Genomic DNA, 26,569 nt, shown 5'->3' on the forward strand with positions numbered 1-26,569 from the left:
GCTGCACCTCAAGTACTGTGTTCAGTTTTGGGCCTCTCACTACAAGAAAAACATTGAGGAACGGGAGCGTGTTTAGAGAAGGGAAACAAAGCTATGAAGGGTCTAGAACACAAGTCTTAGGGACAATGGCTGAGGGAACTGGGATTGTTCAGTCTGGAGAAGAGGAGGGTCAGGGAAGACCTCTCTACAGTGCCCTGAAAGGAGGTGGTAGTGAGCTGGTGGTTAGCCTCTTCTCCCAGGTAATGGAAATAAGATAAGAGGAGGTGGCCCCAAGTTGTGCCAGGAGAGGTTCAGGATGGATATTAGGATAAACTTCTCAGAAAAAGTGGTCAGGCATTGGAGCAGGCTGCCCGGGGGAGAGAGTCACTGTCCCTGGATGCGTTCAAAAAACCTGGAGATACAGCACTGAGGGACATGGTTAGTGGTCATGGTGGGGATGGGTTGATGGCTGGACTAGATGATCTTAGGGTCTTTTCCAACCTTAATGATCCCGTGATTCTGTGTTACTTTTGATGTCTAATACCATTTGTGAAGTTAGCTAATGAATTTTGTGTGCATCCATCACTTGCGGCACTCCCAGTGCGGCTATTCACTACCACCTCACCGCGCAGTAACCTTTCTAGTTGCCAAGCCCCTGTGTCGCACCATCTGATTCGTTAATCTTTTAAAACCGTTCTGCAGTCCTGCAGGTCACAGAAGTCTCGACAACGTAAACTTGTGAGAGCGGGCATTGAGATCAGTGACTATGACACAACCTCCCTGTTACAGAAGATATATAATTATGTGTTTGCGCACTCCTAGGAATATATGATTGTCGATCGACCCAAACGCCTCACACATGCGTTTTTGAACCTGAGGCCTAAGGGGTCGGGGCCTGCGCTCTGACCCGCGCCCACCTGTGCCCCGTGCACGGCTCGAGGCGGCCGAGGGGCGCGGGGCCGCCGGGCAGCGGCGGGGGGGATCTGGCGGGGCCCGCGGCGGGCAGGGGGTGGGGAGCGCCCGCCTCTCGCGGCTCGCAGCCGGGTGCCTCCCGCGGGCGCGGCGGGCCCGGCCGGCTACCCAGAGTGCAGCAGGCAGGCGGCGGCGGCGGCGGCGAACGGCCGGCTCCCAGCTGCCGGCGCTCCCGGTCCCGTCCCGTCCCTGCGGCGCAGCGGGAGCCGGGCCCAGGCGGCGGCGCGGCCCAGAATGAGAGTGTGAGTGCGATGCTTTCCCCGGCAGCGGCGCCCCGGGCCCAGGCGGCGGCGGCGGCCCCCGCGTGGATGCGGCTCTGGAGTCGGCGCTTCGCCCTGCACAAACATTTCTATAGGACTCATTCGCCCTGCTGAGGAGATCGGCCCGGCCAGGCCGCCCGTCCTCTAACTCCGCGCCGCGGAGCGGCTCGTTCGCAGACTGCCGGTCCCGCGCCCGGCCCGGCCCGGCGGGCATGGAGGCCCCCGGCGGCGCCTCGCCGCTCAGCCCCGAGTTGGTGGGCCGCCTCCGCCAGGAGCACGAGAAGGTAACGGCGGCCGGGACGGGGCGCGAGGAGGGGGCGCGGCGGGGCCGGGGCCTGGACCGGGGCGGCGGAGCGGGACGGGGTGGGTGGGGGGGGCGGGGATGCGGGGGGGCGGCACGCGCCGGGCCTGCTCGCCGCGGCGGGCACGTGACGGCGGTGACGTCATCGGCGGCGGCCGGGGCGCCCCGCGGCCGGACCCCTCGTGCGGCGGGCCGGGCCCGAGCATGGGGGCGCTGCGGCCCCGCTGCCTGGGGGACCGTTATCGCCGTGCGGCGAGGCGAGGCGGGCCGAGTGCTGCTGGGCCCCGCTTAGCGCTACGCCTTCAGCACGGCCCGCTCGCTGAGCCGTGCGCCTCGGAAGCGGGGCGAGAGAGCCGAGCGCTTCGTAGGAACGATCCCACGGAGCCTGGGCGCCCGTCCCGACGCGGCCACGGCACGAAGTTCGAGACGCCTCTCCGTGCAGATGACGTCCAGCGCCTCTCGGGCGGGCCGAGCTCTGCGGGCACGGCTGGCTCCGGGACTCGGGCTGTGCTCAGCACACGCACGCTGGCCCACGCTCTTCCTGCCCTTCAGTTTTTCTGCTTGTTTTCTGTATATGCCTAACATTTTTAAAGCTGTTTCTAAAGTATGCAGGCTAGCTCCTTGCTTACAACAGAGGACTTGTGCCTCCGGAGCGCACTGTGCTGTCACCTGTTATTAAGTGTAATAATACCCCACTGTATGTATGTGGTTCTGTACACAGTTTTCCAGGTGAGACATAGGATTTACACCGTGTCTGCCTTTAGATAGCACCCCTGATAATTCCAGCAGATCTGTGTAATCAGCTGAGCCTTCATGTGGATGAACAGTAAGAAGGTCTGTGGGTGTGCCCTGTGCAGTCTGCAGGGACGGCGACCTCCTGTGCCACTGAGCTGCCTGCTCATGTTCACAGTTTGGTGAAGAATAATTTCTGTGGTATATTGGTGTCAGTTGGGCCTAATGTACAAGTGGGTGCCTCGTAACCTTGTCAAACGGTTCCCAGCTCATGGTGAGACCTCTCTGTAAGCAAGCTTTAGGCTCTTTTTAAACTGATCTGCTCCAGTGCAAAAGAAGTCCAGGATACCATTAATTGAGCCTGTGCTGGGCTGAGGTACCAAAATTATATATTATCGTAAGGAGACTGCATAATTCCTGCAGATTGTCTAAAAAAATTGAATATTTCAGCTTCAATATGGAATAACAGCAAAGATCTACGTGTCTTGGTTACAACAGAATGTTGTGATGAAGGTATAATAGGCTTTCCCTCAGTGCAATGAATACACATAATTGGATTACAACAGCATTTTAAGTTATGAAAATGTTCTATTTTAAGATGGAGGAGGTCTTTTCAGCTGCTTCCTTTCAGCGATTTGTATTTTTCTCACAGAATTACAGAATTTGAAGGCTCATATTTTGGTCTTGGCACAAAGATGGAGGAGATCTAGTTACCCCACACTGTGGTAAATTCCAAACCATAGCAGGAGCTTTGTAATCGTGCAGTTACATAGAACTGTATCTCTGTGCAAGTCTTTAACCAGGCACGTAACATTTCTTTCAGACGACGTGATATTATCCTGTTCTAGTAATGCTTGATTAAGAAAAAAGGAACTCATTTATTCTCATTGGAATAAAACTGAAGGCAACCTTTAGTATAGCAGTGGAATACAACATTATCTATCTGCAGATTTAAAGACAATATTTGAATTCCTTTTGATTATTTTAATATCCAGTCTGTTGCACAACGCTGGCATAGCTACGAGTTTGAGATTTGATGTGCTAAAGAGCTGCTGTGGAGAACCTGGGACTGAGGCGTCCTTCCTGTTTAAAAATACAAAAAGAACAGGATGTTCATGACTTGCTGTCCTTAATCTGATTGAGGCTGCAACTTCCAGGTTTAGGACCCCTGGTGAAAAGTAATTTCAATTCTTGTTGAGGAGTGTTTGCCTGTTGGACAGATTTCATCTTGTTAATTTGTGGCGGTAGTAAGACCAAACGGTTAAAAGCAATTTCCAGTGCTCCCACTAAAGGCACTTTGTATAAAAACATGACTTAGAATGTGCATCTTGGGGATAAATTACTGAAGAATATCTAGTAATTTTCATGATAAAGACCATCATTGGAAGCACAGTGCCTGTGTAAAGTTTTGAATATTTCTGTAAGAGGAATATGATGTATGTATCATGGATTACTTACAAAAGCAATATATGTTAGCTGAAAATACTGCATTAAGTCTACTGTAAGTTAGTACAGGAATTATAAAATGAATATTTAAATAAGTGGATTCTCATGCTATAGAGCCTACGTTTAAGCATAATATGTGATATATATTTATTCCTACGATCACGTGGGTTGGGATTACTGCTGATAGGAAGCTGACAGGTCAGCCTTGTGTGGCTTGGTAAGACTTCTGTAGATGGTGAATTTACAGTGGGCTCATGCGTTCTATAGTTTCCAAGCAATGCACTGAAGATAGGTGCAGTGGGAGGTATTACAGAACCAACGAGATCCAGGAGACATCTGTGGAGTGCAAACGTGGGCATGGTGAACCTGAAGGATTCCAGTGCTATGTGACAACATGGTATTTTTTTTGTTTGCACTGACAAAAGACATTTTTTTAAATTTTCCTTTTAGGAAAATTAGGATAAGGAAGTGGCTTTCCTGTCACTCATCTTGACAACAAAGCACAATTAAATTTAGTGTAGCTATTACCATAAATTACTGTAACTCAGTGGCCACTCTCTATTATGACATGTGCTTAATTTTTATGAATTTAATTGGTGGAGGCTGAAAGATCTTTGATTTCCAAATTGTGTTAAAGATCATGCATGCCTGCAGTTTGTCAACAGTTAAACAAATTGTAGGTGTTATGTGGTAACAAATCACAGAATCCTAAGCTGAACTCTCATACGATTAGCTAAGTGGCTAGCTCTTCTGTTTTAAGTCTTTTTCAAGTAATATCTGTGCTTTGAAATCAACAGCTTGGCAGTGTTATGGCTGTTGCTGCAGCCTGAAAAAGCAGCGAGGCTGAGTCTGATCTTGTGCGTTTCCCACTGCTGCAGGGCCCACTGGAAACAAGGAGCTGTTTGCCTGCGGCCTCACAGGATTAGCCAGTCTGCTTCCCTGTGCAGTGTCTCCCAGGATATTGTGCTTCTCCCAGCCTGTGTCCAAGTGAATAGAATTTGGAGATCCTGGCTACAAGGCAGCGGTGGGGTAGGGTTTCATCTTCCACACAGTGAGGATAGCCTATGTAGTATTTGATGCTTTGTTCATCGTACGCCTTAAAAGGTCTCAGCTGAAGCTTTTTATGTCATACTACTTTTTAAAAGGTACCTGGTCAGTTATCTCCTCCTCCATTCCGCTCTGCCATTACCTTCCTCTAGTAGAGAGTTCAGTGTTTTCTCTTGTGCTGCTTTTGAGTACAAGGGCTAATTCAGTCATGATTTGGAAGCTTTCTAACATCACACTACTTGTTCCTTCAGCGTTAACTGATCATCCTTTTTTCGTTCTTAGCTTGTTTTCTAGTGTCTTCCTGAGTAACACTATCTGTCTATGCTGTTATTAATTTGAACTAAATACCCTCTAGTTTACAGAGTGACAAGAATTGTGAAATAACTTACCACATCTTAAATAGATTTCATTTTATATGGTGATGGAAGTCAAACTTCACCAAAGAGCTTAAAGAATGTTGTCTTTGTTCTGGAGAGAGCAAGTCTGTTCGTGTCCTGCCTCACCAGTAACTAAAGTGTGTAGGTGAGGTGATACGCTCCAGGTCTGGAGCTGTGCTCCTCCAACAGCTGCCCACAGTCCCTGCGGCAGTTGCAGTGACTGGAGTGCTGTTCAGCAGTCATCATTAGGAGATTTGTAAATTTCCATCCCAGAAGTTGTAGGCATAACCTGGCCTATCATACACGAGTGCCTCATACCTCTTACATTTCTTTCCCTCTTTCAGACGGTGCACTTGTTTTAATTTAAAGTTCTGATTTTGCAGATGGATGTGCTAGCTTGGAACTTGCCATCTCAAGATGCTCAGAGCTGCAGCTGCGCTAATTCTGCATTTTTTGTAGTGGGACATCAGTTGCTGTTTTTGCAGTCCCTCTTCCCAACAGGGAGCAGCCAGTGAGCCAGGTCCAGGGCTGCATCATGAAGTGCAGAGGGGAACGCAGCAAAGCAGAGCTGTCTTCTTCCTCAGCATTGGGTGTAGTCTGGGCTCTTGTTTCAAGTAAGGCAGCGTCAAGCCGGCTGTGTTTTGCCCATGCCGGCAGCAGCACTTCTAGTGTCTGGGGGTTTGCTATGCATCAGGACCAGAAGAAATAAAACCCCAGTTTTCCACTGTTCCCTCTTGTGACTTCCATCAAGGGTGGACAAGGGAAGTTGGTTATGGGGTCAGTCAGGAAAGCCCATTGCTCATGGCAGCCTCAGTTTCTAGAATTCTTTCGGATTGGGTGTGTCTTCACATCTATTGGATTAATAGCTATTTTGTTGTGGTATAAGGAAATTACTAGATTAAAAAAAAAAAAAAAGTTTAGATTTTAGTTATTACACTGTAAAGATGCAGAATTTGTAGGAAAAAATGCCCAGTGATGTACCAAAACCTGCAGTCAGAGACACTGATGGCTATAGTTTACTCAGGGCTGTGGCTCAATGCTGAACCACAGCCTAAAGGTACGTCTGTGAGGCGGCTGCCAGCATCCTGTCACTTTGAAGGCAGTCAACTTGAGTATTGCCAGCAGCAGTTACTGCACTGCAAGCTGTATGACAGCTTGCAAAACCTGCCAGAGATGTTTGGTTAGTTGGACTGTGGGAGTTTTGTGCTGATGTCTGCTGTTGCCTTGGTGTGGATGCAGAACAGCTAGGGGTATGCTCACCTGAAGTAAGCTAAAATACTAAGTTCTGAGTTCCTTAGCTCTGTCTCAAGATGAGGTTACGTGATGAAACCTCTGTCTTGCTACCAGAGAAAGACAGGATCTTGCTGTTGTATTCTTGCTTCCACCAGTTCCATTGGCATAGAGATGATTTAACTGATTTAGCAGAAAAGTTCCTCTTGGGACCCAGAGGATCTGAAACAACCAAACCAGTGTAGGATGCTTGTGGTTGGACACGAGGAGGAAGGGTGCTGCCCCACGTAGCATGACACAGCCTGGCTGGCGGGCACAGTGTGCTTTGGAGCGTGGGTAGGGTTACTGCAGGTAACTGAAGCCATTTCTTCATGTAACCTACAGCCACAACTGGGATTGCAACATGAATTCGTCTTGAGAGGACAGAATTTCACAGCTGGCCCAAGGGATAGAAGGCATTTTCCTGTCTGCTTTTTAGTTCCTAGGTGCTTCAAATATAATTCTTAAGTTCACAAACATCATTTTAGTCAGAAGCTAGTTATTACATATTGACAAATCACAGTTAGTACTTGTCTTTCTGCAAAAGTGTGAGGGCCAAAATTGATACCAAAATATGAGATCTCCACTTGTTTTCCTGAAGTAAAAATTGTGATCATAATTTTAAATAGGAAGATTTTTTTTTCTTTATAAAGAAACTTGCCAGGATTCAAATTCCTTTATCTTCTTTCCTTCAGTATTCTTCCCGAATACATTTCTTGAAAAGGCATAAATTCCCACCCGAAGGGGATCTTATGCTAATAATTTGTTGAAATGTAGTGTTTTTCAGTAATATAATTTAATAAATGAATAGGAGAGCTCAGAAATGCCTTCTTCCTTTCCTTTTAGATCATTCAGTGTGCCAACAGACTGAAGAACTTTTAATAGTTTTATTTCATTTTTAGATTGAAAATGGGGCTCTAGGAAAAATAATTGTACAAAAGTTAATTTTGTCTTTCTCCATCAGTGGCTGCTGTGTTTTAGGCAAGTACTAGGTGGTTTCCTGGAGGAAAAAATGAAAATTCATTTGGAATATTTATTTTGCGTGTGAGTTGTTACACCCTTGTTACTGAGAGATGATTGAATGTTTGACCACCCATTTGAGCTCTTCTGTAATGCAGAGTCATGTGGTGAACTGGCCATTTCATCTACAAACTTAATCTTATTTCCTAGTTTTGGGGTGTGACAGAGAAATCTCATGCATATGAGTATATGGCACAGTGGGTCTTGGTGCTGCAAGCATTATAGACAGAGGTACCTCATGTGTATGTATCAACCAAATGTGCGCATGCAGAAGGTTAAGCAGTTAAACTCCGGAGAGCTGGAGTCATCTGAATTAGATCAGTAGTGGAAATGACCTTGGAGTTATTGTTAGCCTTGTAAACATGGATCTGTGTTGCAGAAGAGCAGCATAAGCTTTCACTGTAGTTTGCGGAAAGTTCTGAGCCAAGGTTGAGACTGAGATCTTCGCACAGTCCCACACGGCAGGGATGGTCTCCTGAAGGCAGACTGTTGGTTTTAGACTTTACAAGACCCTTACTTTAATTACCGCCTCATTACTTGCTCTGCTTCCACAAAAAGTATTCCATACTGTCATTTTCCCTAAGTAACTGGAAATCTGATTGAAAGGGATGTTTAAAGTGAGACTAATTCAAGATTAAATAGTCACAAATTATATTATTGCTACATGTAAACAAATTACTTGCATATCTGATTTTGTTCAGATTACTTTTCAAGTGGTAAATAATGCTTTATCACTTATATAGTGCTCTTACATCTTTAGAGTGCTTTTCTCACATTAATTAATCATCATTAAACACTCCGAGGTGGGTAGGTTAATACTATTATCCCCGTTTTACAGATGAAGAAATGTAGACTGAGAGGTTGTGATTTGCTCAAGGCCATATAGAAGAAATAAAATCAGAGCTGGGATTAGATCTATGTCCCTAGCTTCTAATTGCATAGGACCAACTCACTTGAGAGCCACAGCATTGAAACAACACATACAAGTGTGCACGTGGAAGCAGCACACGTTGGGCCTTTCAGATGCTGAACTCACAGCTCGGTTAAATGGAAACTTTGTGCTGTGTTTCCACATCCATGCCCAAAGTGTGGAAATAGCCACTCATTCATTTAGGAATCCTTCCTAGCCTGATGGGGCACTTTTTTTTTTGGACTTCCATTGAAATTAACGTTCAGCCTGGAAATAGCAGTTCTTGAGGCTTGAACGTAACTGTGTGACTTGGGTGAAGCGCTTTTCACACATGAGACGTGAATTAAAAACGTGGCAGCTTGCTTTAAAGCTGAGAGAGCTAGGAATTCCCCTTGGTGTGCTAAACCCACTGCCTTTGTAGGCAGTGCCTAGCTGCTCAGTGCAGAGTGGTATTCATGTGCATGCACTACACCTTAGAGGGCTCAGTGAAATGAGATAGTCCCACCTGGCTGATCAGAGGCACTACAGAGAGATCTGCTCAGCTCTGAGTTGCAGGAGCAACAGGTAGGAAAAAACAAGGTGGAAGAAGCTGGTACCCTTCTACAGGAGGGTGAGGACCTGCTGAGGAAGGTGTCAAATACACGTGCAGTAATTGGGAATGGGGCAGAGCATCCTGCCAGCAGCTGCCTACCTGCACGCTGGGCTGCAGCTAACTGCTGCTGGAAGGAAGGGGCTGTCTGCTGCTTTGTTTTCTTTAGGACTGTGGAATGTGTTTTATAATCGGTGGGCCCTGTTTTAATGACCAGAGCTGTGCTTAGGTAGTGTCAGATGTGCTTCAAGAGTAGTTCAATAGATATTTCAGCTGATAACCTTGTGTGGGAGAATTCAGGATTATTGGTAGCGCTTCCAATGTGGGGCCTCAGCGGCAGAGTGGAACTGGTGGCAGTGGTGCCCACAAGGATGGAACTGAACTGAACCAATGAACAGGTGATTGGTTCTGTTTACCCCGGGAGGAGGTCTCATTCTTTAATTGTAACTCCAGATATAAACGATGTGGGGAAGATAGACTAATGATTTTCCTGTGTTTGAGTAAAGGCAAAGAATCAAAGATTTGTTTATATATTTATCTATTTGTTTCTTTGCGACGATAAAAACCATTGTTATCCAAACAGTGCAACTGACCTAATAAAGGACATATGCATAATTGATCTCCTTCTGTTTTTCAATATTTATTTTCTCCCATTTTGTTTTAATAGAGTTCAGTACCAGAAGTGCAGCCTCAAACATTTTTAAGGTGGTATATTTTAGCACTTCTGTAAAAGGCTTCGTTTTATTCTGGCCACTGAAATGAAAAGGTTTGTTGTTGGTTCCACCCTTTAGTGTCCCTTCAAGAGAGATTATATCAAAGAAGAAGAATTAAATTAAAATTGATTGGTGTTATTGATTTTCCCTTCCTTTTTTTTTTTTTTTTTTTAAAGGGGATAAAAGCTGATGGAAACAGTGTGTGCCCCGATACTGTTCTACTGATGGACTATTTTTAAAAAACATAGAAAGCATATGTGCCCAATTTACATATTTACCAATTAAAAAAGCTTCCAGGAAACATTAAGTAGAGTATATTCTGTAACCTTTAACATTGTAGCTAATGGATATAGCCTGGAAATTTTCATAGAAGGTCCTCTAAATAATGTAAATGATTATGAATATGTAACTAGTTAATATGCAGCTATGAAAGGATTATCATGTAGAGGTTAATGAACATGCTGCTCTTATGGTTTGCAGGGCTTTTCTTTTTGTGCTTTTAGCTCGCTTCATGCATGGAAAGTCATGGATTGGGAATGGAAAGCTTCCTGTCTTTTCCATCTTCATTTTTAATGGAGCAATTAAACTGCAACTTTCTTAAGGATTTCATAAACATTTTGTATGCTTAATTGTGTGGTGTACTTTACAGTCGCCACCAAACCTGAAAGAATGAAATGTGCTGATAGAATATTCCCTGACTCCTTGACTTGGCACTCTTGCTCTCCATTGTGTTAGCATTGTTTGGAAGCATTGCACTCCGTGGTTTATGCCTTTCATGGGGACTTTGCTCTTGAAATGGGTTGTAGTATGAATTTGATTTTTGAATTCATATATTGTAGAGGTCTGTATGTTTATTCTTAACCTTAAAAAAATCTAACTTGTGCATTAAAGAAAATACTTGCTAGGAGTTTGATGTGAGAGTTTAAAGCAAGTGATGAACTTGGCTTAAGCAGGAGGAACTACCTGACTAAATTTCCCCGTGGGTTATGAGGCAGTGTAACCACAAATGGACAGCTGATCCTCCTCACTTAAGTACTTCACTCGTCTTAAACAACTGTTAGCTCACAAAGCAGTCCCATTTCTTTTTCCTTTACTCCTATATGAGTAAGGAGAGCAGGATCTGAGATTTGTTCTGCAATAACTGCGCATATGTTAGCTAAAAAAAAATTCTTTCATTCTGTTGTATGGGGAAAAAAAAAAAAGAAAAAGAATTATCTGCTCCAGTGATTTCAGTGGTACTTGAATGTATGTTATTGTTTTCTCTGCAAATTTTCTCATTAATTGTTTTCAAATGTTAGCATTATTTTGGTTATAAGAAAAACAAAATTTGTAAAAAAAAAAAAATTAAAAAAAGAGAAGATGTCTAGACATATTTAATTGCCTCCTGGCATCATTGCATTTCATATAATTGAATGAAATTGTTTGTGTTACATTTTTGGTAACCATTATTCAGAGATCAGAATATGTTTTGAAAGACAAAATTTCCACATAATTATGGAAGAGAAGGTCACAGGTTTCAGCATCTGGATGTTTAATGTATCTAAAAATGTGGCTTAAAAGTAATTTCATTTTTACAATGTGCTTTATTTTGTAAATGATCTCTTGGGAAGGCCTGTAACATAAATAAGTGAAATACTCACTTTAAAACTTCCTTTCTTTGACATCCTGAAATAAAGGGAGACAACAGCCTATAATGGTCAGATGTCCTCATATTTAAATACTCACAACATTTGTTTGTGCTTTTGCAGATTAAAACTGCCAGTAGAAACATTTGTTGATGTACAACTGATAGAGGAAAAGATGTTTTTGGTGCTGTGGGGTTCGTTTGCTTTTGTTTTTTTAACAAATGAGTGTGGAGGATACCTTAGTATCTTGTTATAAAATACATTGTTTTCTTATTCTGCAAGCATGTAACACTGAAAATAGATCTGCAGATTGTACAAAATGCTACCTACCTTCTATCATGTGTCACTTAATAGTTATGGAGCAGGTACTGTACCAAAATATGAATTGAAAAGCTGTAATTTTTTCTCTGGGTATCAGTCTGCATTAGTGTGTGATAAAGTGTGCTGCTTAAGAACTACCATTCAGAAGCCTTTGCACTGACAAATAAAAATGTAAATAGAAACACCATCAAATCTGTAAAGTGACTGTTCTAGTTTCTGATACATTGACATTGCTGCTGTGTGCTTAGCCTTGTTTTTTCATGAGTAGTTATCTGTTTTAATGCCAGGTGGTCACTACCTGCCAAGAGAAAATCCAGCACTGGTAAGTGAAAAATGTTTGATTATATGCCTAAAATACTGATTAGTAACCTAGCTGTGTTCTAGTAAAGTTATTGTACTGTTTGTTCTCCTGATAGCCAAATTCTGTGAGAATGTTTTGAGGACTGGAGGTAGCTCAGAATTATTGCAGTGTGCTTATCTTTAAGATATTTATATTTTCCACTGATACCATTGCTTTAAATACACTGAACCTTACTGGTTATTCTCTTAAATACTCATTTCATTCACCATTTTTCCCTGAATAACCTTGTGGGATGAATGCTGAATTGAATTTCCACCCTTTTCCACCCCTGCTTGGTGGAATGGTATTCCCAAGGTAGATTCAATTACTCTTCTTGTTCCTTCTGTAACTATGAGCAAGTAGGGAAAATGTTCTAGCACACTTGGGGGAAAAAACCCACAAACAATGTGAAAGTAATGTTTCTGTTTCCTCCCCCCTCCCCCCCCCCCCAGTAAACCATGTTATAATGCTTAAAGAGAAATGATTTGGTTTGTTTAAAAAAAAGAAATAAATCTCTGAGCACTTTTTTCTCTGTTGGCAATCTCTGGTTAATAGAAAACATGCTTAGTAAATAGTAGTTTTCTGTGGCATCTGAGGAAAATGTACATTTAATGGTGAATGAAATCTTATATTATGAGTTACTGTGAGATATAACAGTTGATCTTACAGATATCAAATTACAATATATCCATGCTGTGTTTACCATGATTTTACTGAGAGAACAACAGGAGCTGTCTTGATTATTGTCTGCAGGGTTATTGCAGAATCACAGCAACTGCCCCTTTAGTGGCGAGATTAAACCTTTGGTTATACACCATCAAGCATATAATATTTTAAATTTATTTTAAGAGGCTTTTTCTTCATGCCTGAAAGATCGCCAAGCAAATAATTTATATTTAGTGTGTATCAAATGTTTTTAGTTTAAATGCACATAGGCTGCAAGCCCTGGATAAGAGGAAAAAAATCAGGGCAATCTATACACATCATCATATTAAATTCTGACTATCGGCTTGCAAAAATAATCTAAAACTAATATGTTTCATTTATGTTTAAAATTCAGAGACTGCATTAATTTTCAATAAGGGAAACATTATTGAAGTGCCTACTGGTGCTGCTGTAGTTAAGTTAGTCAGCATTTACATAATACCCATACTTTTGGGGGACTTTCTGCAGTGCCCAGACCAATTTGGTACAGTGTGAAAATCTGCATCTACATTCTTTCACAAAGAGGCATTCTTTTTCAGAAATAAACTAATTGAGAGCCTTAAAATTGGAACTGATTTTTTACAAGTTTGGGAAGTTGTAACTGTTATTTCCTTCCATATCTATGGCTGAGGTTTGTAGAATGGTGTGGGAAGGTTGGCAGCAGGAAGAAAGCTTGCTCATTTATTTGGTTTTGAGCAAACTCTGGCCACGATCCTGTGAGTTTGGGGGACAGAGGCACAGAATGTCAGAAGGAAAACCAAACTTACTGATGTCTTCTATGTAGAAGAGCAGTTTACAGAGCAGTCATACAGCTTTTACTCTAAAAAAACTATTTAAAATTTAGTACCCTTATTTAGATCCTGATTGTGCAAGAGTTGAGTGCTCTTGTTTCAACTGAATAATTTGTTCGTATAAGACCTTTTAAGTAGTCAGTGACACAGAAGAATGTTAAATAGAATTGGGTGAATAACAATAGGGTTTTAAAATGCCCAACTTCAATATATTTCCATTAAATTATTTTCCATTTTTTTAGTACACCTCTTGAGATGTATTTTTAAAGGCATGAATCTGAGGATAGGTCTGATTTAGATGTGGTATTTCCCTTGCCAGTGATATGAACACAGCTGAAGCCCAGCGCCCGTTCTCTCCATGCATGTGGTGACCATGGACTGCACACAAAATGTAGCCGTGTACTCAAGTTGAACAGAGAGTTCTGCTTCCTTCCTTGACAGTAGCTCTGTATCAACAGAGCTGTATCAATGCATGAAATTGAATGACTGTGTTGGTGGCAGGCCCATTTTGGAAGTGGCCACACTTGGCGATCCCACAGTAGAGGCCTGACAGGCCAGAGGCAGTTGTTCCACCGAATGCAGAGATACATCCTGCTCCTTCCCGAATGTTTTTTCCCCAGCCTTGCTGTAGGGAGAGGTGGATGGCCACAGCAGAGTGTGCTTCCAGAGGTTACCAGTGTAGATGTGATGAATCGGGGCAGTCCAGCCCTGCTGTATCTGAAGCGAGTGATTTCTGCTGTACCCTAATCAGATTATTCGGTGGCGGGCAGCAGTCAGACCTTAAAGGCAGTATCTTCTTTCAGATTAATGAAGAAATGTCAAGTGACTTTGAGCCATTGAACGATGGGAGTGCTTAATCCTGCTCTAAGTGGGAGCAGTTTTTTTCCATACAATTCTTTTCCTATGGAGTATTCTCTCATGGAAATGAGGTCAAGGCCTTCAGTTTGGGGTCGCTTATTTTTTAGTGAGCAGTCTGCATCATTGTCCTCTTATCTGAAAATGCAGATCTCTGCAAGTCAGAGGCTGCATTTTCTAAATATCATTAAGTAATCGTTGCTGACACCAAGTTGTCATTGCACTGCTTCCCCCAAAACATCTCTTGAGTTTTGTTGGGATTCGTTTATTTGGCCTTTCTCTTGAAGGAACTGAATTACGTTTTCAACATAATGAGTTAAATGGACAGAGAAACTAGCCTGATGTGTTGCAAAGATCTTCCATCCAACCCAAGAAGTAGCAAACGTCTTTTGTGAATTAGTTCTGTAGGATGTTAATGTCCAAATGGTTTAAAATCCTAAATTCTTTGTTCAGGACCAGTTCGGAAACTTAAAATATGAAGTACTCCAGGTATAAAGTAGTGTGATTATAGCAAAATTCAGCTATGAAAGAAAATGAGACAAAACGGGAGTAGCAGATAATTTTTCATAATGAATGCTGAAGAAGATTTCACTCTGCTTATGAATCTAAGAAAATCAATGATAATATTTTGAGAGTTGTGGTATCAACTACAACATTCATTTTTCAGTGCATTTATAGATTGCTTTCCTGAATCATCCTCAGAAAACCTGTAATTTGCATCTGGGGTCAGTGTTGTTAAGTGTGCTGCTCTGTGCTTTCTGTTGCCTTTTATAGCAGAATTTACTACCATGTATAGGATGTTTACTATTTTAAAGCACAAGTAAACAATATCATCAAAGCTGACATTTTTATGCCAGCTACTTCATGTAGGAGCTGATTTCTAATGATCTTCAGGATGGCAGTTGTCCATTAAAAAGGCTTTTTCCAGCAAAATCCAAGTCCTTATGAGTTTCTTCAGAAAAGAAGGCTTTTTAGAAGGAGTACAGTAGCTTGTTTTGCACACCAAGGAAAATCCCCGTAGCAATTAAAATGCCGCACAGGCCACCAAGGAGTCAGGTGTCTATCATGGGAATAATTGATCCGAGTTCATCAAGTCAGTTCTGTTTCGTATGGCAACATGTGGCTTCTGAAAAGCAATAGAAGGAATGCTCTGCTCCTGCGTTGTTTGCCAGGATTTGAAGACATTGCAGAGTTTGGGCCAGTCAGATGATCTTTCAGGAATGTTGATTGTTGATAGGCCCAAAAAGTTAATGTGAAAATCAGAATTAGTTAAAATTTTGCCCATTTATGTCAGCCCAAGGAAAGGTAATGAATCATTTATAACAAATGATACTTTGAAGAATTTGCCTCTTCTAAAATATTAACTTTCAGTTATTTTTCTAAATGTTGATGGTGGTATAATGGTTGAACTTGGGCATGAAGTGCGATACACCAAAGCCTAGTGTGAGAACTGATTTGTAGAACCGTAAAAACTCAAATTCAGACATACATTCACCAGCTAAAATAATCATATCACCCCTACTTTAATATGCATTATTCTGAAGTAATCTGAGCTATTATAATTGTCATCCCAAGTCTTTTTTTTTTTTTTTAACAAATAACATTAATTTATTGAGTGCATGTGCTTAAGAGTAAAATAGTTTTTCTTTGTATTTTTGTGGTTATGGAATTAATAGCAGAAAAATATTAACTCTGTGTTAGATATGAAATGGAATGAACTTCAATTTGTCAACAGGAAGAAGGTGGAGAGTGATTATGAAGTTCTTCAGGAACGACTTCGTACGTTGCCTGATAAACTGTCCTATGATATCATGGTATGTAGTCTGTACAGTTCACAAAAGATAATGAAGTAAAATTTTTAGTAACTCAGGTATTTGCATTAACAGGGAGATGTTATTCAGGTTGCTATATAGTAGTCAGTAATGGTACATTTATGATAATGATAGTTAAACCTTTGCTTTTGTTTCTTTTTCTTTTCTTTGAAATCTATTATAAATTACAGTGTTACTGACAACTGAGAACTGATGACATAAATGCTAACACAAAACCTGACACATTTGATATGTAAATCCATTGTATAGAAAACTATAATTATGAGTGAATTATGGTACTTAGTCACTTCCTTTGAAGCAGGTGGCCGTAGTATTTTCTGATTCATGGAAATAAACCGTAGAACATTGATTTTTACATAAAAAGGTGCTGCTAATTTTTGTTTCACCGATCTTCACATTGACATAGCGATCTTTTCTTTTGCTTTGAATCTTCCGTAACAACGGCACAACTCCCTGTTTAAACTTTACCACACTGGCTTACGCTGCCCAGAATTTTGATCAGTTTGACTGCTCCTTTCCTTTTATTTATCTTCCCGGGTCCAATTCAAGATTTGCAGCTGGGGGAGCTGTACTGTAAATAACTGAATGTCTCATTCCAGTACAGGGTGTCTGATTGCCTTTTGCATGGCAGCGTACAGTTGAGCTCTTTGTAAGACAGCAGTGGATCACAGTTCCCCGGTAGTAACAGGGAAGGTTTCCCTCTCCAGCTTTGGTGGTGCTGCTTTAGATGCTGTGTGTAGTCCTGTGACCTTGCATAAATGCATGGCCATACGATGTGGGACTTCTGACCTGGGGAAAGGACCCGGTCAGCCCTGGGAGCACAGGTGAAAGCAATTCAGCTGTGTGACCAGAGGGGTGAAGCCTGGCTGCACCTCTCTTAGACCTCATTTAAGGGCTGACTGCCACGGGGGAAGGGTCTCTTTCTAGAGGAGTTTTCCCCTCGAAACCTGGAATCTTCTAATACAGGTGAGCAATCTTCTTCCCTTCCTTTATAGCACCTTTCTATCATGCCAGTCCTTCTGTCATCACACCTCTGTTGTAATGCCTTTCCCATCGTATTGGTCTGTCCAGTTGCTACATAAAGCAAGAAGATTGTATTGTTTTGAAGCATAGAAAAAAATACTATTACAAAAAAAACCACAACAAACTAGATAGGGCTTATTTGTAGTTAAAGCCGTCATGTCAACTCACATCTGTTATTTTAAATGTATATAAACAGTTCCTACCTTGTTAGCCAAGTATTTTTGTATGTTTTCAATTTTGCTTTCATCATTTTTGGGGGAGAGTGAACAGGCTACCTGAAAACCAAGACAGGGTGCATATGCAGGAAAAGCCTGCCCTGCAGAGTCATAGTGTTGAGATCCTGCCTATCGCAGAACTGCTTTGAGCTCTGGAAAGCACCTCCTGGATGCCAGCACTGGAGAGGAAAGCTTTCCAGGAAAACAGGTCGCCAAGCTGAGTGCTCTGCTTCAACAAACTGCAGTGGGAAAGCAAGTGCATGCATGACCCAAGGGAGTGAGGAAGGCAGCAGAGTAAAATGGTGCAAACTGACCAAGATAGGTCTTTTTTATCCCAAGAAAAAGGAAACTTGAGCTGGCTGAAATTCATAGCTCTTCTGCTCTATTCTAATTCCTGTTGCATTGCAGCCCCAAGGCAGTGAAGTGGTGTGGCAGTCCCCCAAACTTATACCAAGGTTTCTATGCACTTAGAATAGAAAGGCATGTAGTGAAAAAAGCTGCATGTCTTTGAGTTGCCTATTTAAGAATGCATTTTCAAGAATCGCATCTATTAAGAATTTTTAAAATGGTAGCAAAGCTGAGCTTGTTTTGTCTGGGAAATGAATCGTCTGCAAACAGCAAAAACTTAGTTCATCTAAGGAATACTAATTTTATTATGAAGGCTAATATGATAGAGTAAAGTTGATTTGTTTTCCATGCGAATATTCAGTTGTACTGTAGTTTCACAAGTTTCCTAGTTAGGTACTGCTTTTCTGGTTTTGTAAGTACACTACTGAATTCAGATGGATGTTTCTGAAGGGTTTGTCATCTAATAACTGCTATAGACTTTTACTTACTGCTGTATTTTACTTTTTTTTTCTTTTTTTTTTTTAACTAATTGATGAATGACTCTCTAGGTTTATTTTCATTGGTTATTTTCAATAGTGCTTTCTGTGCCTTTGACAGGTACCTTTTGGTCCTCTTGCCTTCATGCCAGGAAAACTTGTCAACACCAATGAGGTTACTGTTCTGCTTGGTGACAACTGGTTTTCAAAATGCTCAGCGAAGCAGGCTGTTGAGCTGGTCGAGCACAGAAAAAAATGTATGTATATTTTTGAACACAACTTAATAGTCAGCATTCTCTGTCTTTTTATTAACAGTTAACTTTTGTAGCATTGCACCGCTCACTTTTTTATGTGTGCTACCTAATGAATCTTGTTCATATGTAGTATTACTTTGCTGCTTGATTTTTCTATCTTTACTTGGTATTTTATCAAATATGGGATTTTTTTAAAACAACCAGCAAGAGCTTTATTCCTTTTCCTTGTTTGTTTTTTAATGATAGACTTGCGTAAGTAACCAAAATGTAGGTTGTGAGATTAGATTACAAGGTCAGTCAGGAATTATTTGTTTACTGCAAGTAAAACAAAGCAAAAGGCAAAAAACCTGTCATTTTTGTTTAATGTGAGAAATTTTGTGTTCCAGAAAGCAGATGTTGCATTGTACTTTGCTCCTGATCACTTTATCTTCTGTATTCTGTTTCCTTGTCTCTCTTCTCTTAGTTCCTCATCCTGTTTTTTGTCTATATTGTTCTCCAGCTTACTTCTCCTTCCTAAGTGCATTGCTTCTATTTATTTATTTATTTTTTCTTGCTTGCTTCTCTGGACTTCTGCTTAGCTGCATTTTTGCCTTCTGTCTCTGACATGCCTGTCCACTGGTGTGGAGTGATCCACTGGGTCTCCCCAGACCAAGTGCCACTGGTGACCAGCAGATTCTATTAGCAGCAGATGGTGGTTGTAGAGGCAATTCCTTTTTTGTTTCCAGCTCTTTTTTATTGGTGCAGGGATCTTGGCTCTGGTGAGGCAACCTTTAGCAAGCCTTGTGCACAGCACTCTTGTAACAGAAGTTAGGAGTGTGAGAAAGAATGAGAGCCTAAAATACTCGATATAAATGTCAAGGAAAGGAAAGCAAATAAAAAAAAAAAAGGAAAATAAATTGATACCTATTAACCTTTGCTGTTTGTTTCAGATAAGCATTTGAGCAAATATTTTTTTCACATGAGTTTAACCTATGATCTGTCTCATTCCCGAATGACTGTTCTCTGCAGCTTTGGCTTCTGTGTTACAACTAGCATAAGTCCTTTGCATTTTTGTTTATAAGTTCAGTGATCCAGGTTGCTGCCTGCGGCTGAATACACCAAAGGTTCCCTATCTGAATACATTTTTTTTCAATTCTGTGCAAACAAAATTTGTGTAAGAAAAGTGTTTAAAAAAAAGTTTTGCTGCGTTACTTAAAAATATTCTTTTATGAAGAAGATTACCAAAAGTATGCAATTAGTATTTTACCTATTATCTTTCCTAATCTGGTTCTCCTGGCAGAACTTCGCGATTTTTTTTCTTACTGAACTGAATCTACATTATTTATTGCCTCTCTTGCAAGATATCAGGTCTGTATCTCTTTCCTTGAACATCTTATATTTTATTTTCAGTGCCACAGAATATTTTTGTCACAGTTACATTCAGTGAAATCATTTGACCTTTGCATAGTAGATGTTTGAACATTAAGTAGTCTGCTGGGAGACACACAATAAATGCTGGGTTCTTTTCCTTTACGATCTTCTAAATTGCATTTAAAATATGAACTCAGAAATACTCATTTCTTTTAAAGCAAAATAATCATTGATGCCTGGGTATAAACGCTGCATTCTGCTGGTAGTTCGCTACAGCTGTGTGATGGCTGCCAGTGGGAGGCTCCAAAACACTGATATTAACTAAAAACTTTTTATTTAAGACTATTTTCATTTTGGGATGATAAAAGTCATATTAGTGCATGTGATTCTGAAAAAAGATCTGTATTACTTCAACAGATACAGTTTTCTCTTCTACAAAACCATTTCACACTAGGTGAAGACAAATTAGAGGAGATTACTGGAGATTTTATTTGTTTATTCTAATTAGAAAAAAGTTATCTACATGAAAGGCCTGTAGATCATTGTTGTGTAATGGGAATGTTCCACTTGTGGCACAGATGTGAGAGACTGGTGCTTCAGAATGCTTAAAGTCTCTTGTGGACTGCAGTTATTTTAAAAGCCATCACTTCTGCTTTCACTGGCACTTGGCAGCTTACAGGGTGACGTCCATTTGGTGGCATCACTATGTGGAGGGGAAGAGTAGGGAGCCTATGTTCAGCCTGTTTTAATAGCAGGACTGTAGGGCAGGGTAGGAGATCCCTGTAAGCTAACTTCTCAACCTCTTGCTGGTCTTGGGCTTTTTTTGCTGTCCTGGACTGATTTTGCATGGTCTACCCACTGAAGGCTGCCAGTAACCGGCAGTGGGCTGGTGGAGGCCACCCCTGGCCTAACAGTTAATTTAGTCAGTTTGCAGAAAAACTTCCTTACCTTCGGACTCCTTGGTATATGTTAGGTAAATACAAAAACAGACAATGTGAGTTTGCGTGTTTAAGTAGTAACAGAGTGGGGCAGATAAATCAAATGATAGGGCTGAGGATGAAAAAAGCCTTCTCGGTTAGGGGCGGCAGTAAGAGTGTACTATATATAAAAGCTTTAAATAGTGCTAATTAGGTCATCTTTTTTGTCATAGTTTTGTTTAATTTGCTTTTTAAAGGAGAATGAGTGGAACAAATGTTTGCTTCTGTGGAATAGTGAAATGCCCAGGCACAGCAGATTAATTTCTTGGTTAAAATGTATTTGATTGAAAGGAAAAATTGGAGGGTGACTGTACTGAATTTTGGAAGTGAGTGCACTTTAACTGATACAGCTGTAGAAAGCCCTATTTTGGGGATACATTTTTGTTGCTTAGCTTTTGATTTAGATGCAATCTACTCAGCATTGTGATTGGTTGAAATGTATTTGGTAAAATTTGGGACAGTCACTCATGTCAAGTGTTACTTTTTCATAAAATATTGATCATGTCTCCCTGAATAATATTTGAGCTGCAGTAAATCTCACTTTTTTTGCACATTTTGATAACATCTATGGATATTCAGTTAGTTCCAAAACTGTTAAAAAAGCCCAGTGTACTTTATGAAATTGTCAAGTGTAGTTTTAATTGTTTTAAATTTGTTGCAGTTTATTACACCAGGTAGTAATGGGAAACACTTTACACGTATGTTTGTGTGTAAAACAAAAAAAAAGAAACAGTGAAGTAGATTAAAGGATACACACACCAAATTCCATTACAATAAAAGAAATTAGCTTTTTAAGTATGTCACAGTTTAGCACAACAATAATGCAATTGTAGTTTTTTTTCTTACAATTATCTTGCTTAAGGTACTTCATAATATTTCTGTTCTCCTCAAGGCAAGACTGTATTGTCTCAGAATTCAGAGAGGGAATAAAGATTCTTTTTTGTGAATATGGGATTATATCTTTTACGTGTTTGTGATGATATAAATTACTTTTTTTCCCTATATCAGTAATCGCATTAATTCTTTAAGATGGGAAATTTTTCATTACAATGGTCCCTGTGGTAGTTACTATAGGAAGAAATTAGATAGATTTTTCTTGTAAATATTTGTGGATTAACTCAGTATGCTAGGTATTCCAAGTGTCTAAGCACTTTAAAAGGTGGGGAATTAAAACATGCACAGAAAACAAGGAGTGGTTTTATCATGCTAAAAATTTGTCAGATAAAAAAAAATCCCTCTTAAAAGAGAATTGTTGAACTACTTAGCAATTGTGTCTTCAGTACATGTCAGAATACCCTTGCAGTGTCATGCTGCAAATGAATTCATGAAATGAAAATACTGATTACATTAACATACAGTATTGTGATAGTACCCAATTGTAAATTGCAGTATGTAACCTTTAATACAAATATTTGTGTCAATCAAAATTGACCGAGAACAGAGTATACAGAGTTTAAAAGATAGCATTGTTTTTAATAAATAAGATGATCCAGGCAGATGAGACCAGGCTGGAATTTGTTCCTTATCAGCATTTCCAGAAAAAAGGAGGTTGTCTCCAAAATATATGATAGGAAGGCTTTCCATTTTCCATCTGAGTATGTGAGACCCTTAGAGGATTTAATGTTTCAGAATGATTTGTTTTGTATTTTAAAGAATGTAGCACACGCTTACCTACTCACTTTTTGGGGAAAAGAACAAAAGATGCAGGTATTGTTACAAAGAAATCCAGCTGTTGCTTTTCTTCATTTAAAAAAAGAAATGTTTTCCTCTGTTCTATCTATATTTTGCACAATACCTTTGAATGTGCTTGGCCTTTTTTTTGTTGTTGTTTTAAGCTATTTTTCGAGATTATTGCTTTTTTTTTTTTTTTTTTTTATCTTTAACCTCCATGAGTTCCTTAAGTACCCTTACTAAGGTAGGATTCTGTGAAGTGCTAAGTGCTCTAAATTTGCTCTGTTCTTCCCAGACCTGTTTGGTTTCTCACAGGACCTGGTTGCGGTATTTTAACCAGAAAGCATTTGAAGAAAATGAGGAGAATGTAGTCCTTTCTGTTGGTTATGTATTGTCTTGGTAATTCTTAGTTGGCAGCAGAGGAGCTTGTCTGAATGCCACCCTCCTACATTTGGTGAGAATTTAACTGGATACATATAATTCTACTAGTCAACTAGGACTGTGAACCTGAAAGAGAAATGTGTGGTATTTACTTAATATTCCTAAAGTCAAATCATCCATACACATTTTTGCTGAACGACAACGTCGAATGACTTTGGTTTTTATATCAAGAGAAGGCAGAGAAGGGAACAAAGGTTCTCTTTAAAGGGTGTAAGGATACTACACCAAGGGTTGTATCACAGAATTCTGCATTTGAAAGAGCTGGTGCAGTTGGCATTATAAAGAAAAAAATTATTTATGTTGTTGCACAAAGAGAGCTTCAATCCATATGCACAAAAAGCAATCAGGATTCTCTTTTGAATCTTAAAACAAATGCTTCTCTAGAAGAATGAACAGGAACAAATAGAATGATGTAGAAAAGTGTTTTGAAAAGCTCTTAGTAAATAGTACTTTATACAGAACTGCAGATCTAGTTTGTTTCAAGTAACTTGCAGTTTGGAAAACTATTGTCTTAAAAATATTTTGTTGCAGATTATTTTGTATTTGTCAAAATACTGTTAATCCACTGGCACAGACTCTGAAAAGCAAGAAAGTAAGTAAAGCACTCAGAATAGCATGCCATAACTCATCCTGCTAATAGTACTTGTAATTGTACTGTAGTGCTGTACTTTTGCGAGGAAATACCTGCCATCTCTGAAGGATTCAGAAGTGGATACGTGCATTAGATGGCACGATACTTTATCCTCAGTGATATTACTGTTCTCCATTAAGAGGCTGTTTTTATGATAGGTTTTTTGTTGTTGTTGTTCAGGGGTCAGTTCTGCTAGAAATTGCTGGTGGAAGATTGCGCATGTACAGCGCTGTTCTGTGTTGTTCCCGTGTGCCTTCCTCTCTACATGGGGTGTGAGGTGGTGGCAGGCTAGGTAGGTTCCTGCCTTAGGTGGCTGGCTCTCACTGCTGGCTGCTGCTGCCAATATAGGTGCCTCTTCCTGGCTTGTATGAGCCTTATGTGCGTAAGATCACATCAGTTGGTAAGGTTGTCTACCTTCTTCCTGAGAAAATGTGTTGGACAGCGAAGAGATCCTACCTCTAAATCTCAATTATATACGGAATTCTGTGATACATTCAATTTAAAATTATGTCCTTTCCCCTGTACTCAAAGGAGAATTTTTTTGTAATCCTTTAGTCACCTTTTATATCCACAGAGCTCACCCAAAGTCTGACTGAACCTAGCAAGGTAGACCAGGCTTTGGCTTTGTCTCGGTTTGTCCTGTTTCACAAAGTCTGATGTTTTGAAATAGATCAACCTGTTCTCACTATTCTTGTCTCTTCTTACTGTTTAAATCCCAGTGTAACACACGGTTTCCAGAAGTAACTAAAATAATGTCTATGATTCCCCAAATCCTTACAGACAACACTCCAAGGACATTAATGTCAAACTCAGATAATTAAAATTTGTATCCAGCCAAGCTAATTAACCCATTAAAGCCAAGATGCATAGATGAGAATTTGTGTCAGTTTGGCGTTAGTATGTTGTCATGTCTTATAGAGAATTTGTGTCAGTTTGGCGTTAGTATGTTGTCATGTCTTATAAAATCTGGCTCCAGTGGACTTCATTTCGAAAGTATGAAATGTGTTCTCCAATTATTTTTCCTGTGTCAGTGTATATGTAGAAAGCAGAGAGCTGCTTCTTAAACCCGGCTAATCATGGAGTGAGAGACGCCAGTCCAGGCCTTTCAGCTAATAAGGTTGCTGGAAAAGAATGATCTAAATGGGAAGAAATCTTGCTGCCTGTAAAGGTTCAAAGGCTGCTATGCAGAAGAAAGCCGTGTATACTGATTGAGGCTTGAAAGTTCTTTTCCTTTTGGCAGTCCTGGAAATCAGTCCTCAAGATCCTGGCTTGTCTATAGTGCTGAGCTATCTTTCCAGGCAGTTTAACTAAGACATGTAAATAAGAACTATTAGGGTTCACCTGAAAGCCATGTCAGGCTTTGCTGAGGTTATTGGATGTGACAAAGTTGGACAACATCCTCTAGTTCAATCCGTCTTAAAAGGCTCTAAGAAGCTTAAACCACGGGGTAGTAAGAGACTACGAAGCCTCTCTTTCTGGTTGTTTTTCTGGGATCTCGCTTAATAACTATATTATTTTAAAAAATAAAAAAAGAAGAGTTAGGTTTTTAAGTGAACTGTTTCCCTCTAAGTCTGGTAGATGTAACATTTGGTCAGTGGTGCTGTGGCAGGTCTAAAATGCAGAGCCCCGTGATTCCCTTGCTGTTAAATGCAGGAACCTTTTCCACAGGGCTGACATGTCTGCCCTTGCAGAGGTGGCCCCAGAGAGGGTCCCTTTGCCAGCAAGGAATATCAGGCCTGTGTCTATGGGGGCGGCTGGTGGCATCACGGTAATCCCGCTGGTGCCTGGGATAGCCCAGAGCAGATCACTTGAACTGTCTGTTTCTTCATCTGTGAAATACAGGAGAGTAATACCTGCCTCCCTCCCTCACAGAGTGCTGTGCCCATTCCTTGGCGCATGTATTGCGGTGCAGGCCCTGTGCTGTGGGCGAGGTGCTGCGTAGCATCCATTCTTGCTGTCCAGCCGTTCTTGCTGGAGTGTGTGTGTGTGTGTGTGTGTGTGTGTGTGTGTTTGGGTGCCTTTCTCCACTGCAACTACTTTTTGAGAATAGTTCATCCACGTGTGTGCAGTAGGAAATGCCAATGGAGAGCCTTTTTCAGGGGACAATTTCAGGTTCTCAGAAACAAAAGAACTAACGGAGATCACTGTTTGGTGAATAGTCAGTTGTTGGTTTAGAGACCAATGCTCGCTTCTTTCTGGAAAGGGCAGATGCTTGTATAGTCTTTTCCAAGATGCACAATCTTTCTAAACTATTTACTATAAATAATTCCTTCTTAAGTAATTGTATTTGATATATTGCAAAATATCAGCAGGGAAACAAGCGTGCAGTACTGAATCGTTCAAAATTAGGATGGGAGTACTCTGACAGGCTTGGTAGTTGTGTTTTGTCTTGACTATGTGATGTGTAATTCCCTCTGCTGTGTGTGCAGGGATCTGAACCTGTTTGCAGAAGTCTGAGTCACTAAGTAGATTTTATTTTGCAAGTACAAATACAAACTCATTTTGTCTACTTAAGTACATTTTATAATCATTTTGTGACTATTAACATATTTTCACACATCCTTATCTGAAAGACCTATTGTTACAATAAATGCAATCTCTGAAGCACAATTGCATACCCTAGCTAGAAAACTATACAGGGAGCATCTACGTATTATGTTTTTAGGATTAGTGTTTAGACCAGAGAAAAAAATTGATCAAATACTAAAGTTAGCACACAACAGAAGGAGAGTTAAAGCAATGCATAAGAATACTGAGGGAATATTTTGAAAGCAGTTTTTTCAAGTAGGGTGTTTTGTGGTAAAGTTTTCCCTCAATTCATGTTCCTGTCTGTACAGTGGGAATAGCAGGACTGTATTGTACTTGTATATTGTGGAGGCAGATAATTTAAGGCAGGGGATTTTTTTTTTTAACGTGCTACAGTACTGATGATCGTGTTAGTATCATAAGCAGAATCATTGCTGAGAAAGGAATTCACTAATTTGTGCAGCACATTATTGTTTAGAAAAGTTTCATGAAGTATGACTTCGCAGATCCCATGGTAGAAAAGTAGGAGCTCCTTGCCTCCTTCATAGTTTTGTGTAAGACATCTTCTTGCAT

General features: G+C 40.6%; 1 protein-coding gene across 1 annotated transcript in view; it reads left to right on the top strand.

The window, feature by feature from the left end:
- The first annotated feature begins 995 nt into the window (after positions 1-995).
- The window catches only part of URI1 (URI1 prefoldin like chaperone), a 39,856-nt gene continuing 14,282 nt past the window's right edge, over positions 996-26,569 (top strand). Inside the window, exons 1-4 of the mRNA XM_085234735.1 lie at positions 996-1,495; positions 11,849-11,883; positions 15,988-16,066; positions 18,268-18,403. Of these exons, the coding sequence (XP_085090861.1) occupies positions 1,424-1,495; positions 11,849-11,883; positions 15,988-16,066; positions 18,268-18,403 (322 nt within the window). The 5' untranslated portion in view covers positions 996-1,423. The remainder of the gene's footprint in view (positions 1,496-11,848; positions 11,884-15,987; positions 16,067-18,267; positions 18,404-26,569) is intronic.

Source organism: Meleagris gallopavo, chromosome 13 (genome assembly GCF_905368555.1).
Source record: "Meleagris gallopavo chromosome 13, MGAL_WU_HG_1.1, whole genome shotgun sequence".
Lineage (NCBI taxonomy): Eukaryota > Metazoa > Chordata > Aves > Galliformes > Phasianidae > Meleagris > Meleagris gallopavo.